At 34.8% G+C, this 20,035-nt stretch overlaps 3 protein-coding genes across 7 annotated transcripts; 1 reads left to right on the top strand and 2 right to left on the bottom strand.

The window, feature by feature from the left end:
• The first annotated feature begins 587 nt into the window (after window positions 1-587).
• On the top strand, window positions 588-2,843 carry LOC105199009 (protein NipSnap). Its single transcript, XM_011165899.3, has 5 exons — window positions 588-873; window positions 1,034-1,216; window positions 1,594-1,762; window positions 1,847-2,114; window positions 2,210-2,843. Exons 1-5 carry the CDS (start codon window positions 788-790, stop codon window positions 2,356-2,358), a joined length of 855 nt encoding a protein of 284 aa, XP_011164201.1. The 5' UTR covers window positions 588-787; the 3' UTR covers window positions 2,359-2,843.
• A 1,428-nt stretch (window positions 2,844-4,271) lies between these two features.
• On the bottom strand, window positions 4,272-15,519 carry LOC105199007 (serine/threonine-protein kinase Tao). Of its 5 annotated transcripts, none has more exons than XM_011165893.3 (12): window positions 15,378-15,519; window positions 12,291-12,728; window positions 11,827-12,175; window positions 11,321-11,496; window positions 11,043-11,205; window positions 10,566-10,915; window positions 10,077-10,322; window positions 9,760-9,987; window positions 9,277-9,516; window positions 8,910-9,167; window positions 8,549-8,805; window positions 4,272-8,414 (listed from the first exon to the last, which is right to left on the bottom strand). In XM_011165893.3, exons 2-12 carry the CDS (start codon window positions 12,594-12,596, stop codon window positions 8,294-8,296), a joined length of 2,694 nt encoding a protein of 897 aa, XP_011164195.1. In that variant the 5' UTR covers window positions 12,597-12,728; window positions 15,378-15,519; the 3' UTR covers window positions 4,272-8,293. The 5 variants fall into 5 exon arrangements, with proteins under 5 accessions (XP_011164195.1, XP_011164196.1, XP_025988865.1 ...); XM_011165894.3 differs by having other exon boundaries at window positions 12,291-12,724; window positions 15,378-15,507; XM_026133080.2 differs by lacking the exon at window positions 15,378-15,519 and adding an exon at window positions 14,921-15,132.
• A 376-nt stretch (window positions 15,520-15,895) lies between these two features.
• On the bottom strand, window positions 15,896-19,819 carry LOC105199006 (vacuolar protein sorting-associated protein 33A). The gene is made up of 8 exons (XM_011165890.3): window positions 19,109-19,819; window positions 18,730-18,926; window positions 18,019-18,503; window positions 17,788-17,908; window positions 17,569-17,729; window positions 16,925-17,470; window positions 16,278-16,400; window positions 15,896-16,195 (listed from the first exon to the last, which is right to left on the bottom strand). The coding sequence occupies exons 1-8, from the start codon at window positions 19,205-19,207 to the stop codon at window positions 16,107-16,109; spliced, it is 1,821 nt and encodes a 606-aa protein (XP_011164192.1). The 5' UTR covers window positions 19,208-19,819; the 3' UTR covers window positions 15,896-16,106.
• Between the last annotated feature and the right edge of the window lie 216 nt (window positions 19,820-20,035).

The following is a 20,035-nucleotide window of genomic DNA, read 5'->3' as shown; positions in this document are numbered from 1 at the left end:
CCAAGCGAAGTTAGGTTAGAGTCGACGGCAGCTGGCAGCAGTCCGGCGCGACCCGCCGCCAACCGGAAACGGAGCAATTCCCTAGAGCGAATGAATTTGAATTATTCCCTTTGAATAGAGACGCGCGAAATTCGATTTTTGCGACTTTCTTCTTTCAAATATAAGTAATATTCTCTTGATAATTTTAATTCGAGAGTCTTAAGGAAGATTTGTATTTCAATTGACGTTGAATCATATCCTTCCTTCGAATATAACTTCAATGAATTTTCAAAGATTTCGAAAATACACCTAATTAATTCAAGAGTATATTTCAGTGACTGTTATCGGGGGGAAAATATTCTTTTGAGACTTTACAAGTATTTTGAACGACTTGTATTTTAAGCTTTATTACCAGAATTTAATATATTTCCTTAATGATTGAGATGACGATTTTTCGAGGATCTCAAAAGATTCGTAGCTCAGATTCACGGAGATCTCGCCGCGCTTGCGTGCGGTGCGTTCCGCAAAGTGTTTATCCACGCGCGTCAGGCGAGTGCGCGTTTCAATGACCGTAATTCTGGCTTATCTGTGTGGAGAGAGAGAGCAAAGGTATAGCCGCGTATGGAGATTACAAATTTAATTAAACCGAACGTGGGAATTGGCGGTTTTCCGCACGCCGCGCGTCCAGCGCGTCCCGTCGCAACAGCAATAATCACCAAATTCTCCCGAGGCTGGATCGCGAGCTGACCAGGCGGAGGACGACGGGGGAGATCCGCGCGCTGGGCTCAGCTGGGCTATCCAGTGAGAAATGGCCGCCGTTCTGAGGAGAGAGTTCCGCACTGTGGCGAGCGCGCTCGCCGGCAACGGGGGTCTGCCGTTGCATATAGCTACACGGTAAGCGCAAGCATGGACTCACGCGGAACGAGTTGCCGTTTGTTATTCTTTTTTCTTATCTTCTTCATTTCTTATGCGCGGCGATCCGCGCACGGGAGACCGTGACGAGCGACAGGCCTCGACTCCGCGTGATTGGATAATATTTACATGTGCTCCGCAGGTCACTGACGAGATCGTCGATCCGATGCGACATCAGCGAGGGATGGCTGAGCAAGCTTCTGGTAAGGAAGATCGAGCCCACAAAGGAGTCGCACTCGCGGATGCTCTCCGACAAGGAGGTCATTTACGCGCTACACACCCAAAACATACGGCCAGACTCGATTGACAAATACTTGGCCAACTAGTGAGTCGACATCTTTGTGACCTTGCATCCGAGAGCGTGATGGTTCATTGATCTATAAACCCGATGCAATAGGATCGATTCGTCTTTAGTGGCATGCGACGCTTCTAATTTATTTCATTATTGTTCATGCTTTGCTAGCTTTTATAAACATTGCGGCGCAGTCCAGAACATGGTTAGAACTCGTCTTCTTCATACATACTTATTTTGTCAAATTATCATTTTTATCGCACATTTGTATACTTATTACTGTGGGTTTTGTATAGAGATGGTTAAGAAAAAATATATATTAATATCTAAATTTAGTTATTAAGTTTTAAAACAAGCTTGTATCAAATGCTTCTCATCTATGTGACGTTTCTCTCTTCGTGTCATTCCAGTGAAGAGAATGTTAATCTCATACATTCGAAGAAATCTGATTTGAATTGTGAATTGGTGGGTTCGTGGACAGTGGAAGTAGGAGACTTGGATCAGGCTTTACATTTATGGCAATATACAGGTGGATACGAAAGTATAGATAATGCGCAAGCTGTGCTTTCCAAAGACGAGGTATGAAATATTTTGCTGAATAATATGTAAAGTTGCTAGAGACATGAAAAATGATCATTAATGGCGAAGAAATAATTTCTATAGGCTTATCTACGATTGCAAAGGGAACGAGGGAATTTCTTGAGATCGCGCCATTTACAATATCTGCTGGCGTTCAGTTATTGGCCACCGATAGAAAAAAGGAAAGACTCAAACAAATATGAGATACGCAGTTACAGTTTGAAACCAGGCACCATGATAGAATGGGGAAACAATTGGGCAAAGGCTATTAATTATAGACGCAACAACGACGAACCTTTCGCTGGTTACTTCTCGCAAATTGGTAGACTGTACAATGTTCACCATATTTGGTGTAAGTAAAACTGCGTATCGTTTATATTACGCTATCTTTATGTACATTATGTTCATTCATCCTCATACATGTCAAATGTCTATTTCACTTCTCAGGTTACAAGAATCTTCAATCACGTAAGGAAACGCGCGAGAGCGCTTGGAGATCACCCGGTTGGGACGAGTGTGTCGCTTATACCGTACCCTTAATAAGAGAAATGCATTGCCGCATATTAAATCCAACTTCGTTTTCGCCCACGCAATAAAGTTTTGCGGCGTTTTGAATCGCGGGTACGAACACAAATGCATTTGTATATTATACTGGTTATTTCTTATATAAATATATATTATGTACGGATTGTAATATTGTGTAAAAACATTTGTTATATGTATACACTGTGTAGATTTAAGTATATGATCTATTTACGCGCATGAAAAGCTACAAATTTTGTTGTATTACAACTGGCAGGATGTAGTTTGTTACCATTTGACGTTATACATTAGCAAAGGCGACTGTTTATATATATTTATAAAGTGTTACGATTGAACGGGGATCCGTTTGCGTCGTCCCTGTATGAAAAGAATAAAGCAACGCACACATGAGAGTTGCTCCTGAAATTTTTCAATATTTCCGAGCGGATCTCCACTCAGTCGTGACAATACATATAAAACACGCCAGTTTGTCAGAATGTCAGTTGAATCACAACGTACATTTATAGAGAGAGAAAGATATAAAGAAATAATCTTTATACTTTTGCATTTTTTTCTTCAACCATTCAACCTGTAATTTTTAAGTATTCTATGGGAAATATGAGATCAGTACATTCTTCATTTTACTTGTGATTTCCTTATTTGCCATATTTTTCCATTTTGCATAATATTACATTGGTATATATTGCGAAGATGTAGATAGTGCAGTAGATACAAAAAAATGTTTAACATTTCTCATCTTTATTATCTTATTATATGTATTGGATTAAACAATTTTAGCTGTTTCCTGTAAGCCTTGATTTGCGATGCAAATAGCATCGTACATAATCCAATCTTTAGTTACAAAATGTGTACAACATATTACTTAAATTAAAAAATGAAACAATAGTAATATAATTATCAAGAATATTTATCACTCAATTAATCGCGTTACGTAAAATGCATTTTTCTCTATTTCACGATTATTTATATTTATTAAAAGACAATGGTATCTATTTTAATGAAATTTTACATTTTATGTCGTGTTAATATAATAAAGAATAATAATAATAAAGTAACAATAATAAAATAATATTAATAAAACAAGGAAAATATTAATCTATTGTACGTTATCTCATGCTACGAATGAGTTATATGAGCATATATTGACTATAAATGTTAACTCACCCATTCATGCAACTACATTCAATTCGATGTAAAACATTTCAGTGTTGTCACTGAAAATTTTTGATGAAATTATTTTCTTTAATTGTATCTAATTAAATTGACGCTCATATAACACTATTGATTACGAAAATTTACGTGTTAATATTTCAATATAGAGCTGTACATATTACAAAATTGAATAAAGAATAAATATATTGTAGACTCCAATAACGGCTTCGTTAAGAATTGCCTTAAAATGCACTATGTATATATACAGCAGACATCCTACTACTAAAATATGGTACAAGGTGTTTGGTATGAGTTAAGTTCTCGTTTAAGAACAAAATGCAAAAATAAATTAAAATCTAATTACCGATAAAGCTTAGAATTGGCAAAGGAGATCAGATCTAAGTTTCGCTAGAAACAAGTCATTTTCACAAATTCGTTAGAGGATAGGTTAAACGTATAAATCTTATACAACCTCGTATATGCATCTTGTTTTCACAATGCTGATACACTTTTGAAATAATCATCCTTTGAAAGAACGCGCTGTAACAAATATTTGTTTCATATACAGAAATTAGAGAAACTATATCAATTTGTATAATAATGATAGATAATATCGAAAATAGAAAGTACCTTCAGAAATTAAATATTACATGTAATATCGACACGCGATTTTAAATAATTTCAGTAATGTATCATTCGACTTATCATTTTACATAAAAAAACATATTTTCTTGCATGACCATTCTTGTTGAAGTCAAATAATAGCACAAATAGTTTATTGAATTTTTATTTGGCTGTTTTTAAAAAATATCTATTTTTTTTTTTGTAAAATATATCTGCGTGTAAAGATCACTATATATATATTTTTTTCGGTCTGAAGTATTTTCTACTTTCCACGATATCAATAGTATTTATTCTGCAAGCATGACTATGCCTATTTTTGTTACTTTGCGCATTTTTGCCTTAAAACAAGGCTGTTGAAAGTAAAAAAAAGTAGCTACGATTTATCTTTAATTAAAGCCAGAAATTGTATTGAAGTATATATAGTTACATTCACTTCGGTATTTCATCGTGTACAAAAAACAATATTCCTGTAATTGGCCGATAGTGTAAAGAAGACGTAATTCTGGAATTGTAATTATTACAGCAATCTCAAAAATATTGCGTTTCTATCTGATGATAGTGAATTGTATCGCGATACAAACCACCAGCATTACAAAATCACACCTTAAATGGAAGTAAGTGAAGAACGAGCTCGTCAAATAATCACAAGCATAATTTGATAATATGATATTTGATATGCTATGCCTATGATTAATTGTCTAGCTTACCAGTTATCACATTCCAACTGATAAAGTTAGTCACGCACGCGTTTTTTTGGAAAATTTTTATAAATCGCTCTCACCCTCTCTCTCTCTCTCTTTCTCACTCACTAAATACTAGATATCATAATCAAAATTCCATATCGCACAATTCTATAAGCGAATAAATATTTACAAAATTCTAGCAACATCGACAATTAATTTCCTAAATTGGGTATTCAGCAAGTTATAGTGATTACACAGACTATGGTCGAGAATAATCCTTTTGTTACATACATACAACTTAACTCAGAGACACAACTCGTGCTATAATTAAAAGTGCATATAAAACTTAACAATTTTTTTTTTTTATATAGAACCTTCCTGACGAAGGTACGTTTGATATATCTAAAACTTTAATAATCGCAATTATTTAATTATAGTTACTTATAATAACAGAAAGACATATTACATAACATTAAATTAGTCTAAATAGTTTTCTTAAACCACACATCTTAATTTAGAGTCCGGTTTGTAAGCACGAATAATCTCTGTTAATCTGTTATGCTTCAAATTGATTAGAGTAATTGATTTCGGATATTTCTCTCTCTAAGAACCTAAGGAAGAATTGAAATATATTAATACACACATGGATGTGTCATTATACTGTCTTTTCCATAATGAGTTGTTACATTTCAATTATTATGTATAAGTGTCCGTATTTACATAAATGGGAAACAATTCGGTTGATTGTGACAGTTTTCCATATTGTACAGCTTGGAACATATAACCATGATAACAATTGTATTGTTCATGTTTCACTACGATCACTCATATCAGTATAATTGAACACACTTTTAGATATTCATTCGACGCATGCTAGTCGCTTATATAATTTTAGTGTCAAATTTTATCTTCATGAAAAATTAAAAAAAGTACACACACATATATATATATATATAACGAAAATTGGAATGTGTATGCTATATTGCCATTAATGTACAAATGACAATATAAATGAAAAAAATGTTTACATGAATGTTTAAAGCTTTTTACTTTTGTTTAAATATATAAATTATGAGGAAAAAAAGATCTATGACTTACAAAGTAAAATGCAATATTTTTGGTCATGCTCTTCAATCTGTTTTATAATTAATTACTTTTATCTCTCTTCTAAAGCTAAATAAAACATTTTTGTTTTAATTTATGTGAAGAATCTCATGCTATAAGCGTAAAATAAAATTATAGAACGTTAGTTCTTTCTTTTATATAATATACGCATTAATTAATATAATACACGTGTTTGATTTGTTTTCTCAACTACACATTGCTTACAAGTATCTCATGGTGACATGTTTTACTGCTCTCCATATATATTAGAAAGAAATTAGATATCAGTGAACTGTAAAATTTTACAATTATTTTATGATAAAAATGAAATGCTTTATACAATAACTTATTGACATTTCATAATTCAAAAGTAAGTGGACTATATGCATTGCTAATTAATTACATAATATAGTAGCACCTGCTCAAGAATGTTATCATTAATGGAAATACACTTTCTCAATATACACAGTTCTTGAATTTAATACGAAACGAGATATTTGTTTTTCGTTGATTTTGCAGGAAAGTGTTAAGTTATTATATAACGGAACATTATTAGGAGGAACAACAGTCACAATCATTTGGATATAGATTTTCTATGTGTAATGGTTTGGCGTGACATATAAAATAAAAATATATGAAAAAAGTAATAAATGGGAAAAAACAAAATGTGTATATTTTCGTGTAAAAGTACAACATTGGGATGTGTACTGGATGAAATTTTGAATGTAGTTATAGAGTATGACAATATAAATATAATCGGGCGAATGTGGATCGAAAAGTATATTCTAAACTTTTATAAGCAGATGTGGAAGAACATAACGTTCGTTGAACATTCATTCAAAGTTCCCGTAAAATGCAAATAATCGATATAATTGAAACAAAAAGTGAATATTTTCTGGAAATTTGCATACCAAATTAAGAATAAAATATAATTACCAATATAAAAGTATAGAGCATTTAATGCATCATTAATATCAATTTATCTTATATTTAAGATGTGTATCGTGATTAACGTTTGCGCGATTATTCCTCTTCATTAAATATTATATAAACACTTTTGACTCCACACTAGTTTAATACTACTGAATAAAGACACGGAAATAAAAAGAAAATTATGTGAAATATTAAATAACTAGTTTTATAACAGAAAATAAATTCATTTAATAATGACATAGAAAATATTTAGATTATTAAAAAAATACCCTTTTATAGTTAAGAATTTCTTATTATGAAATAAATACTTAAATTCTTGTTTAGACAATGCATAATAGATAAATTAATATATCACATAAATAATATTTTTACATATTAATTTTATATAAACTACATAGATAGGAGATATTCAAGATACAACGTTAAAAAGTTTTATAGCAGGAAGCTTGAAAGGAATTAAAAAGTGAATATCAATTGTTTCTAATTCTCAACATTTTATTACCAATTAAATTCTCAATAATTTTATTACTAAATTAAATTTGTTATATTGATATAAGATGAAAAGTATAAGGCAATAGAAAGATAACTCCTGTTGTATCCTGAATTGAAACCTCTTTTTGAGAAATGCACGTTTGATTACCGATATATTTACATTTACAAAAAAAAAAAAAAATATATATAGTTCTGCTAAATTTGTTAGAATATTACTTTACAAATTCTCCACTCTCTATAACTTTTTATTACTTTAAATGATATATGTAAAATCTTGAAATGTCTAAAAAAATATTCTAACGGGCGCGATGCTCGATTATCACGAAGAATTTTTAAGTTTTTATTAATAAAAGCAACAAAAATTAGAACACCACACTGAGAGATATCTCAGATTTACCTAAAGTCTTAGGGGAAAAAGAATAAAATATATATTAATTCGAGCATTATAGTTATTGTACTGTTATTTTTATTGTATTTAGCATTAATAAATAAATGTCTCTAAATTTCTTTTCTGTGGTATAGGTGTATAAAATTCTTTATTCTCTACGCTGACATCGTCTGGCCTATAAATTTTAAGATTTTCTAATAAGTATTAAAAATGAGATTAATTTGTGTAAGATTTTTCTTTATCTCTATATGCATCTCGGAATATTTGGTTACGATTAATAAATATTACAATGTTGCAAAAGCATCTAAATTTTTCTTCAATATGAAGCTTTTTCTCTTTCTTTTCTAAATTGTCGATATATCTGGACGATTAAAAAATACACGCGCCTATGACAATTTCAGTCCAATACACATTCCCAACCTCAATAAATCTTTCAGGTTCGGTCATACACGCAACGAGCCAATCCTTGTTATATTTGTAAGTCATTGAATTATACGTCGGCAGACTCGTCATGTACTTACTACAGGCAGGCAGACATACATACATACATACATACATATACATATATAGATACATACATATATATGTATATGTATATTAATATGATTAAAATTAAAGACTATTAGGGGGGAAGGATGTAGAGCTATTACTATGAGCCAGACTTAACATGGAGCCACTAAGGCTTTCATCGTCCGGATAAGATTCTTTCGATGCCTCAGCTATGGCCAGAGCACTGCAATAATTTAAAAAAATACTATATACATATAAATGTATATGACAATGACATGCGTCCCAGAAATAACAATATTTTTTGCAAAAAGTTTAAGTAAATAATACCGTATGTTTTACTTTCTTCCTATCACGTACCTGAATCCTATTCTTGCACTTTCCTCATCAAATTGCTGCAGTTCCCGTTCTTGCCTCTCATGTAGAAGGCGTATACGTTCACTACGTTCACGAAGGAATTCCTGAGTTTCTAATTCCATTTTTTGTTCAAGCAAAGCTCGCCTAACAGATACACGATCTTCCAACTCACGACGTTCTCTATTCCTTTGCGCTTCGGCTTGCATCTTATTTTTTGATTGGTATGCCATTAAAATCTCTAATTCATAATTTAATCTTTCCTGTAAGAGTAATATTAGTTTGTCATTAATATCATTGTAATTATGAATTTCTATGCTGCAATACACAATAATATTACACAATAACGTCATTTATCATATCGGACCTTAAGATTATGGCATTCTACTTCTTGTGACTCGTCTAGCCGTATACTCTGTTTCTGGAGCATTTCAGCAATACTCTGTTCATATTGATCACCTAAAAGTGCCAATTTGCGTCTTTGTTCTTCCTTTAATTTCTTAATAACTGCTTTTTGTTCGTCTTTAGCAGTCGTTTGCAGGATTTGAGCTTTTAATGCTTTATATTGTCGTGTTTGTATTTTACAAGTTTCTCTAAACTGTTTACGAATTTGCATTTCCTTTTGCTAAAATTGTAAAATCAATTTGTCAGTATAATTATTGTCAAATATACAAATAAAATATTACTCTTAGAACAAATATCATTTGATTATATTACTACATTGTTATATTTACCTTAAGACTCTTCGGTTGTTGCTTAAGTTCCAATGCATGCTTTTTACGCAAATCACGTTCAGCCCTTTGCATATAATCCTGCTGATTACAAAGTTCTGTTGAATGTTGTCGATGTACTTGATCCTCACGAAGCGCGTGTACTGCTCTTTGTTGTCTATATTCTAACTCCTGGGTTTTTTCATGATGTCGTAGAAGCATAGCATGTGCTTGCTCCAGTTGCTGTTGCCGTTTATTCAATTCCTGTTTAATAAATGTAATCAATGTAAAATTCACATTATTAAAAAATTTAATAAAAAGTATAGACTATAAGAAATGTCAACAGAAAGTAGTAAGTTTGCTTTCAGTGTTAACACTAAGAGAAAAGAATTATTAATTTGCCAAATTTATAGCATCCAAAATTAAAAAAATATGATATAGAAAAGTTTAAGAGAAAATAAGTTCAATAATTAAAAAAACTTTTATCATATCAAAAAAGATACAAACTTCACGAAGAAGTTCCTGCTCCAAACTATGGAAGATGAGTAACTTTTTTCTACGGAATTTTCGAATTTCAAGATCCAAGTATTCTCGTTGCCCCCTCGCAAGCCGTTGTTCCTCTTGCGCTTCCATCTGTCTCAAATTGTCTTTTTGACTTTGAAGTGTAGCATCTCGTTGCCTCTTTGGAGTTACCTCATCCTGAGAGAGTTCTTTTTTCCATCTTTCTTTATAGGCCTATATAAATAAAATCATATAATATTTAAAGATATATAAATTAAATGTGTTGAAATTTTATATCCTGATAAACTTTTTTTACATCTTACTTTGTACTCTCTTTTCTGCTGAGCTTCCAGAGCTTTACGGTCAGCTTCCTGTCTACTTGTTATCTCTTTATTAAGTTTCTTTTCGGCATTTTGATTTTGTTTTAATTTTCGTTCCAGCTCTTGTAGATGTCTAAGCTGCAATTTTTCGAGATCCTTACTAAACTGTTGCAACAGAGTTTCATACTCTTTATCCAACAGTTGTTTATGTGATTCCATTTCCATTTTGCAGCGTTCCTCTAATTTCACCTATAACAAAAAAAAAGAAGCATTGCATTGTAAATATAAAAGATAAAGTTTGATCATAATTATTGTGATAATTATTATTTATAGAGATTAGAAACTTTTTTAAACACAATTTTTTAAATAACTGATTTATCAAAATTTAATTTTTTCAAATATATAGTACAAGTTTCAAAATTCATTAAGCATAAGCAAATTATTATTTTATAATATAATCCATAATTGTAGATAAAATGTTTCAATTCTTACCAAAGCACCTTGGTGTTCTCTCCTCATTCGTTTATATCCACTCATTTGTTCATGCATCTCTTCTTGCATATGTTCTTTCTGTTGTTTCGTAACAATTGAAGTTGTCCTAATTGTTGCAAAATTATTGGCACCGTGTTCAAGAAGATTGGCAGTGACACCACCTGCTGAGACCTTATGCCGATTTCTAACGGATCCTGAAGAAAAGTCATTACCATCAGCATTCGGCAGCGGCAGGCTATTGGTGGAGGAACTTTGAGAGCTTGCTGAGACGCCCATCGAGTGAATTGAGTGTTCTGAGGTAATTGAATTGCTTTTACTACTATCACCACCTGTTTGTTCATCAGGAGTATCTGTAAGTGATTGTGTAGTTTTAACGATTCAATAGAAATATCAGATAGAGTACATTTAATTAACATACGGAAAACGATACGTATAGATAGTTTATTAAGCTAGATATTTGAGAAATCATGATCATACCATCAGCGTCACCAACTGTGCTCTCTGTTTCGCATGAATCGATCATCAAGATTTTCTTCATTTTACGATAATTCAAATTATCTAGCTCCCGAACCGCAGCTTTCGTTCTCTGTATTAAATCTATTAAAACTTGAGGAGAACGTAGTCTGGTGACAAGTTGATGCTGTAAAATTGAAAGCCTATAAGAGAACAACTAGACTACTACTAACATATTACATGTAATAAAAAAAATATGTGGATACAAAGTATCACTACAGCTGTACATAAGGACAACTCACTGATAACAGTTTCCCGGATGTTGGTCTTTCAATTGGACTCTTTGTGAGACACACCTCAACAAAATGCCGAAAAACATCAGTCCAATCTGGCGAATTTAACGTTGGAGTGTCGTTCTGTGCAATGTGATACAAGGCGCTCATTGCATTCATATTAAAATAAGGTGGCTTTCTTTCCGCTATAATCAATAATATAATGTAATAATAATATAATGTTACAATAAATCAATAATATAAATTTTATATGTTTAAACTAGAATAAATTAGTAATTAGGATATATCAATAAAACTTGATAAAACAGCAATGTTAAGATGTTAATTGTTGAACTTTGTAAAGTTATAGTATCTTTTAATTTGAATAACTGTTTTGTTTGAACACAAAGGAATTATCATAAATAATTGCAAATTATAATGTAGTTTTTTTAAATTATTGATATACTAAAAATAATGATGCTATGTACGATTAGTTTTTTTTATATAATATATATAATCAATAGTATATTAAATACCTAATTCGATGCAAGTTATTCCTAACGACCATACGTCAACCTTGCCATCGTATTGCCCTTCGTCCATAGCCAATATAACTTCTGGCGCCATCCAATACGGAGTTCCTACAAAACTATTAGCTGGACATTTTATACTCGCGGACCCAAAATCAGCTAATTTCACTGTGCCATTTTCAGTAAGTAGAATATTTCCAGCTTTTACATCACGATGAATTCTCCCGAGGGAATGAAGGTAATGCAAGCCGCGCAATACGCCTTCGCATATTGCAGCTATTTCTTCTTCTTTCAATGGTCTCTTGTGTACCTCAATAATGTCTGATGCAGAGCCAAGACAATATTCCATCACCAGCTGCAAAACGGCATGCAATAGTTTTAATATTGTTCAGAGAACGTTTGAAAGATTTAAAATATCACAAATTGTTTGAATAAGAAAAATCTAAAAACTCAATATGACTCGCACATACCCAGGCAGTGTGGTCCCTGAGATAGCAACCCTTATACTCTATAGTATTAGGATGATTAAGTTGCCTAAGAAATCGAATTTCCTTTAATATATCCTGCCATTTTTCCACCGTTTGCTTCCCCAGGTAAGACATTTTCTTGATGGCAACAATTTCTTTGGTAACCAGGCATCGTGCATAGTAAACAGCCCCGAAACTACCATGCCCGATCTCACGCAGATCCTCAAATATTTTCTCCGGATCATTTTTCTCAAATAACTCAGCAATCTCTGGGTCCTTTAAACTACCAGGCCTTGCAACAGCTGGCATAGTCGAGTTGTTGATAATTAGATGCCCGAGGCCTAGTCCAGACACCTTGCCCTGTTATCTTTAGATTCCTTGCCCCAACCGTCTGTTTTTATTGAATCCTCTGTCAGTCCATTCCCAAATTTAACATTCTATCTTTAAAAAAAAAAAAAAAATTAGATCTAGATATTTTCAGATAAATAAAATTTAAAGCTACTAATTTAGAGTAAGCTTAATTAAACTAAATAATTAATGCATGTTGCATCATTAAACATAATTATTGTCTTTTGTAATTCTTAATTGTTATATAAAAAAAGTAGAATTATTAAAACATACTGGAAGTCATAGTTGTACACAAGATGTTAAAAGCACATGTCTTATTTATTTTTGAGATTAAAATCCTTATAGAGAGAGAAATATATTGAAGGACATATTGACACTTAACTTTTTAATACTAATTATCTTGATGAGCATAGATTTAAAATGGTAAAGGTCATTTGTATTAATTAAATAAAAGATAAAATTTTGTTTTCCCCTAGTCCTAAGCTGCAGCTATTGTGACTACACAATTATTAATGTTCTATAAGAATTCTCATATCAGATAAGAAATCTACATGTTTTTATTATTTGTAAATCACACAGATTAACTTGATTGTTACCAGATACACGCAGCTAATTAAAAATGACAACTTTCAAGTGATATAATAAGTAAACACTCAAGTAAATGACAATTGATTTGAAAGCCTTATTGATTTATGGCACTATTCGATACTAAAATCTTTGCGAAGCAATACAAATGCACATAATGTTACAAATTAACCAGATAGTCATTTAACTACAGAACAATTTAATTGTGTTCTACAAGTAGTCATTTCTCAAAAGGTTTTGGCAATTAAACCTTTCACTTTTGCACTCACACTGTAGATTATTTTAAAAACACATTTTTTTTTCATTTACTTGTACTCTTAAATATCGATGCACATGACCCCGTTTTGTAATTAAATCCTTTATGAAAGTTTCAAGTTTGAGTTTAGTCTGTCTGTCTGTAAGTTCTCGGGAAAGAATCCATTGATTTTCACTCGGAAATCAGAAATCAAGGTATATCTTTCTCCGAGCCGGATATGCAACACACGCGTGCTTTACGAGCGTAAGGACGGACATGGAACAGCAGCACGGTACATTGAAAACGCGAAGGCACAACAAAAAAACATTTATGTTCGAATCTTGTCGTCGTCGTTGTTGTCGCTCCCGTTTTTTTTATCTCGTTCGCGGGAGCAAGATGGTAAGGAGTACGAGGGGAAAACAGGTAACGGCAACTCAAACGACACAGAAATAGGAACGTTCCTCCCGTAGGAGCGACGAGAAACGCCGCACTCCCGTCATTGTTGTTGCGTTAGTCACGTTACTCGTCGCGGCCTCGAGCGGCTGACACCTAGTGTGCATCATCAAGGAGACCAATCCTCGATGGAAAAGAAAAAAGAAAACTGTCGGCGATCGCAGTTTCTGTCGTGCGCCACAGGATCGGATTGGGAGCGCGAGAAAGAGAGCAAGAGCGAGAGAGGGAGAAAGGGGGGGAGAGAGAGTGAGAGAGGGGTTCAGAGAAGCAAAATTCGGCAGGGCGCGCACGAAGAGAGAGAATTATCGACGCGCGCGGCACAGAAGGGAAATATCCTTAAACGTAAGCGAGCGAGTCACCTCCGGGCCTCCGGGCTCAAGAGAACGCGAATCCTTCTCTTGAGAGATCGGGCGACGTGACGTTGAGAAATTTATTTCATTTCAAATGGAAACAGGGAAATCGTTGAAATTGATAAGACCGGATGACGACAATGACGTTGATGATTATTATGATGATGATGATGCCGACGACGACAATGACGAAGACAATGATGATGGTAACGATGACGACAATGACGGCGGCGGCGGCGGCGGCGGCGGTGGTGGCGACGACGTCGACAACGACGGTCGACGACGAGAAAATTCGCAGGAGGTGGAGAAATGCGGGCGTAAGGAGGGTTGGGTCCTCAGCATTCGTCGGCCCGATCGGGCCTCCTCTCTCTACTCCACCTCTTCCCGTCTCGCCGTCCTCGTCCTCCTCGCGCTCCACCACACCCCCTGTCACGCGTCGCGGTGCAGCGCTGCATCGCGCTGCGCCGTCGACGACGAGACGAAAACATGCACCTATAACGCGCGCGTCACGACGGCCGGTCCCGTCCGTTCGTCCGTCCGTCCGGGTGGCGTGACATCGCGGCGATTTCACGCGCCGCGACTCGCGACGGATGGAAGTCCCGCTGGGACATCAGGGGCAGGGCTCGGTCGAGCTAAAAAAGGGCCGAGAAAATCGTATTCACCTCCAAAATGGCGAGGGAGCGGGCGGGGAAGCATGCGCCTCGCAGGCTCCGTGTGCACTCTCTTCAAGCGGAGGCGGAGGAGAAGTAGCAGTTCTTTTTCCTGGCGGCCGATCCCGCGGGCATAATTAAGCGCCTGCGATCCTCGGGCGAGCCCGCTGCTGATTCGCGATAATCGCGCACCGCGCCCCGGAACAATACACGCCTCGTCGTTGTCGTGCCGTCGTAGTCGTCGTCGTCCTCGTCGTAGTGTCGTCGTCGTTGCCGTATACGCACGTCACGCACGCACCTACACACACGTACACAACATACTCTCTTCCTTTCTTTCTCTCTCTCTCTCTCGCTCTCTCACTCTATCTCTCTCTGTCGCTCGCTCGCTCTCGCGTGTGCTCGCGCGCGCAAGCACTCTCGCGAGAGTGAAGGAGGCGCGAGACAGCGAGCGACGACGAGCCCACCGTACCTCAGGTCCACGGACGACCGCAGGGACCGTACGCGAGGATTCCTCCGCCTGCGTCTCACGTCCGATTTCGTTCGTCCCGCTTCGTACACCGTACTTGCACCGTATACACCGTACACACTACACGGCACACCAGGCGCGAGAACAGCGAGAGCTGTGTTCGTTCGCGATGGCGGTGGCGCTCTACGCCGGTCACGTTGCAAACTATAGCCGCCTGCTGCTGCCGTTTCTAATTCTTACATCGCCTCTACTTTATCGCGATACGATTCAGATTTCTCCTATTTATCGCCCGCGAAACATTCGGGAATCTTTAATTAATCTGTCGGCAGACTTGTGATTTTTGTTCCTCGGCTTCACTAATTTAATTATAAAATTATACATTCAAAAGTAATTTGAATAATTCTTTGTTTAAAAACCAAACCTTTTTTGTAATTTTACTAACATCTGAAATTGTCAAGCTAAAAAATGTTTTTAATTATATCACGATAAATCTTGTAAGAAAAAAGTACTTATATAGTATATACTCGTGTATTACAGCTGTGTATTTTCGTGTATATACATATATGTACAAAATGTTTAAAATAGCATCTACAAGATTTTTTTAAAAATCGCCTTATTTTTTACATATATAATTAGGTGAATATAAAATAAAATGAGATGGGGAAGAAATATGTAGTATTTACAGTTTTCCTTTATCACATGGAAAGTATTAAATATCTTTAGTTTCTCTTCTCACGTGCGCTCTAGATCTTCCATCAAGGAAGTGAGAAACGTGTCGCCGTTGATTAATCTAGTAGTTCCCACGACAAACTCGACATTTACTGAAAAATTTATATTAAGGTCACATTATATTTATATTATATGTATTTGTACGAATAAATAATTTGTAAAAACAATACTTACGGTCTTCTTGTTGCGACAGAAAGCGAAGAGCAGATATCTCGGCAAAAGTACATCCTCCGATAAAAAATACTAGAACCAATTTTGGCGGTTCTGAACTAGAATCTTCGCTAGTAATAGAATTTCCTGAAATAAATATTTGCAGAAATATTAACAAAATAAATTATATACAGGAATCAAGGTTGGATAGACTCTAGTGAAAAAGTTCAAAGTTAAATAATACAGTTAAAAAGTTAATAACTTTTAACTTAACTTAGTTAATCTTAAATGATTTAATTTTTAACTTTAATTAATTATTTTTGAAACACATAAACTTTAATTTATTAACTTTGTTTCTTAAGTTAAACATTTATTTAATATTTATTAAAAGAAAAAAATTATAAAAGAAAAAACAATTCCCACATATAAAAGAATATTTCTTTGTAATTTTATATAAACTTACAAATTAAAATAATAATATATAATTTACAATTAAAATATTAAATTCGTTTGATGATGCCTTTCAAGATTAATTTTTAATTAGTTTTTTGTTCATGTAACTTTTAACGTAATTAAATTAATTTTAGAAACCATTAACTTTAACTTAATTTAATTAAAAATATGTTAATTTACTCAACTTTGAAGTAAAACAAGATGTAAACTTAACTTACGTCTTGCCAATGAGGACATATTGTACGGGACGCTGCTTACGGTAGGACCTGGTAATAGTCCCATCACGTCGTTTAATCCTTGCCAACCGTTTGGTTGTATCAATTGTTCAGCCAGTCTCACGCTCAGCGGTGCGTATATGGAATGTACGTAACTGATATCTTTCGGTGCAATTTCGCTCTCGTCCTCGACAGTAAGCCTCAATGTTTTCCTTAGAACCGCATATTGCCGCACCGATTGCTGCTGCTTTAATAAGCCAGCTTTTTCCAGATTTAATATAGTTGGCAAATGTTGGAATCCATAAGTCTGAATTATTTCTCTCTTATAGTAATCCAGTAATTTTGGTTTTAAACCGGAGTTCGTCAACGACTGTATGCAAAGGAGACGTAAAACTTTGAGTAACGGTTGTTGCTGCGCTATCATATCTTCGATGTATGCATTTGGCTTGTCTGTGTCTATACAATTTAACAATTCTTGCTCGACCTGCAATGATTCTAGGAAGTTGCTCGAGTCGGTTACTTCTTTTATCATCTCCGCGATTGTGGTGTCTAATTAAAAAAAGGATTATGATAAATTATTAAAACGAGACTAAAACAAGATAAACATTGCAAAAAATTAAATCCAAATATACATCTTCATTACTTACGTCTTGCTAAAGATTGTTTTGTTGCTAGCATATGTGGTAATCTTGCAACAAACTGTTTAATTTCTTGCACACTCTTATCTCCGTGCCTTTCATCAAACTGAGATGAAATCACTTTAGCTTTTTTACTAAGAACTGGGCCAACGCCGTTAAAATTTTTATCTCTGCAAAAATAAAACATCTTAGAAAAATCGTTAAAGAAAATTGTGCATAATTACATACCTGATCTCAGCAAAAAGTTCTTCCCCTGAATTTAATATAATTTGTTCCTTGTCGTTTAGAGACATTGCCGTGGGAGAGTCGTCGGAATCATGAAATTTTCTAGCAGGTAATTGCACAGTATCTAGAAATTAGAAAAAAAGATATATCTGTTATTACTCTGTGCAAATTGCATTCAAGTTAAAAGAAGTTAATAATTGTAATTTTAAAATATATAAAACTCTGATACTTTACTGTATTTTATTCCATATATTTCGTCAATTAAGCCTTCATAAGTCAATTGTGTAACTAACGGTGAGAGCAAATCTACAGATCGATCCAATAATAATAAGTGTTCAATGGTAACAGAAGAAGCAGGCAGTGATTTAGTATCTTCCTCTTCTCTATTTAGCCTCTCCAGTAATTCCCAAACCTTGCTGGCAGCTGGTCCCCTTCCCGTCACTTTCAAAATTTTGCCATATAATTTTTGTAAGCCTTGTATGGCTTGAGCAACTTGGTACAGACAAGTGGGATCATTTTCCAAGTGAAATTCCTTGAAAGATCCGCTCAGTTCCATTGACAGTAGATCGTTATCAAATGGAAAGAGATCGCATTTAAATTCTTCTATTAGTGTGAAACTACCAAAGACACCACGATTCTGGAGCTTCTTTTGACAAAGCAGACTCTTGCGTGGCACAAAGAACAAGTGAAATTCTTTACGAGGCCTCTTACCCTCTTCTCTATATAAAATATAAATAAATAAAAAATATATAATTATTAATATAGTTAAAATTATAAAATTTAATTAGGATTACAATAAAATAGCAGCATTATCATACATTAGTATTAATATATAATTTTGATTTGTAGATGATTTTTTTTTTTTTTGAGATCCCTTTACAATATCGAATATTAGATATATTTAAAATTGCATTTTATTTGATAATATATTTGCTGTATACTCACCCATGAACGTTCTCAGCTATCAGATCCATGAGTTCTAACTGTGGTCTCGAGATGAATATGACATTAGCAATATTAGACGGTATTGTCAAAGTCCCGCCATACAACGGATACATCTTTACGACACCATATTCCTCCAACAAATTATACTTGGCGACAAGACCAATCGGTCCAGCCAACGATTGGTCCCATATAATAGCCTATGCGGAAAATAGAAAAAAAAAAGATATAACAATTATATAAATATGCAAATTTGACAATGTAATTTTGATCCTTTTTTTTATATTACTCCCGGGTTGGAGATAGAGTGCTTTCCGTTAATCATTTAGACGATATCGCACTGTAATTTTGATTCCTCCGAGAGGAGGTTAAGTCAACGTACCTTCGGACCATCGCATTTCTCTAGCAGGCAAAGAAGCCGCTTTCGTGCTTGTTCCTGAATGAGTCCGATGTTCAGTCTACCTCCCGTTAGATACGACATAATTGTCTCGTAAAATTTTTAGTATCTGTTGTGCGTTATACCGTATCCGAGATCGCTTAGTTTTGACAGCTGCAGACGACAGATCGTGTTGACGAAAAAGTTAGGGTGCGCTCACATGGGATGCGGAATGGCGGAACTGCGGAACGTTTGTGATTGGTAGCAGCTTCATTACGTCGTTTTCTTTATCTGTTTCAGCAGAATAACTCTGAATAACTTTTGCGCATGTATTCGCAATGTATTCTTTTTCACGTGTTGTCACGAAGAAAAACAAAAGACTTAATTAATTAATTAATAATTAATAATTAATAAATAATTTATTAATTTTACTAATTCATCAAACAATTGTCATTACGATATCGATTTCATGCTTTCTCATGCTATTGTCATTACGATATCTATTTCATGCTTCTTTTTGCGTCGGATATAAGGCAGCGGAGAAGATGCAAAACACGTTTAAACGCGACACAATTTCGCACAATACATCCGACTGACGACGAATGTTGGCACGAACGCCCGACAATTTACTTTACTTCGGACACTCCACGAAACTCTCGAAACACTCGCTCGCGTCAAAAACTCGTACGGGACGACGAGGATGCGAGTTGAAATGCGTCGCAACGCGCCGCAATCTTCAGCTGTGCTCTCTAACTGACCGACTGCTGACACTGCGTAGCAGCGGCAATAGCGGCGCAGCGGCGCGCAGGCGCGTGCGCGTGGCCACGCGCCAGTCACGTCGCTACGCAGTACGCAGTGCCAGCAGTCGGTCGATTAGGGAGCACGGCGGAAGGTCGCGGTGCGTCGCAGCTAGTCGCAGCGCATTTCAACTCG

The sequence above is a fragment of the Solenopsis invicta genome, chromosome 2 (assembly GCF_016802725.1).
Source record: "Solenopsis invicta isolate M01_SB chromosome 2, UNIL_Sinv_3.0, whole genome shotgun sequence".
Taxonomy (NCBI): Eukaryota; Metazoa; Arthropoda; class Insecta; order Hymenoptera; family Formicidae; genus Solenopsis; species Solenopsis invicta.
This window is presented reverse-complemented; position numbering and strand designations above follow the sequence as displayed.

What these genes read in the sequence shown, in the direction of transcription:
- LOC105199009 (XM_011165899.3), top strand. Translation starts at nt 788, where the DNA reads ATGGCCGCCGTTCTGAGGAGAGAGTTCCGCACTGTGGCGAGCGCGCTC. An exon ending in CTGTGCTTTCCAAAGACGAG is followed by an intron (nt 1,763 to 1,846) that starts GTATGAAATATT and finishes TAATTTCTATAG; the next exon opens with GCTTATCTACGATTGCAAAG. An exon ending in CAATGTTCACCATATTTGGT is followed by an intron (nt 2,115 to 2,209) that starts GTAAGTAAAACT and finishes TTCACTTCTCAG; the next exon opens with GTTACAAGAATCTTCAATCA.
- LOC105199007 (XM_011165893.3), bottom strand. Translation starts at nt 12,596, where the DNA reads ATGCCAGCTGTTGCAAGGCCTGGTAGTTTAAAGGACCCAGAGATTGCT. An exon ending in CATCCGGGAAACTGTTATCA is followed by an intron (nt 11,206 to 11,320) that starts GTGAGTTGTCCT and finishes TCAATTTTACAG; the next exon opens with CATCAACTTGTCACCAGACT. An exon ending in AGTGCAAGAATAGGATTCAG is followed by an intron (nt 8,415 to 8,548) that starts GTACGTGATAGG and finishes AAATTATTGCAG; the next exon opens with TGCTCTGGCCATAGCTGAGG.
- LOC105199006 (XM_011165890.3), bottom strand. Translation starts at nt 19,207, where the DNA reads ATGTCGTATCTAACGGGAGGTAGACTGAACATCGGACTCATTCAGGAA. An exon ending in ATAGCTGAGAACGTTCATGG is followed by an intron (nt 18,504 to 18,729) that starts GTGAGTATACAG and finishes TATTTTATATAG; the next exon opens with AGAAGAGGGTAAGAGGCCTC. An exon ending in AATATATGGAATAAAATACA is followed by an intron (nt 17,909 to 18,018) that starts GTAAAGTATCAG and finishes TCTAATTTCTAG; the next exon opens with ATACTGTGCAATTACCTGCT.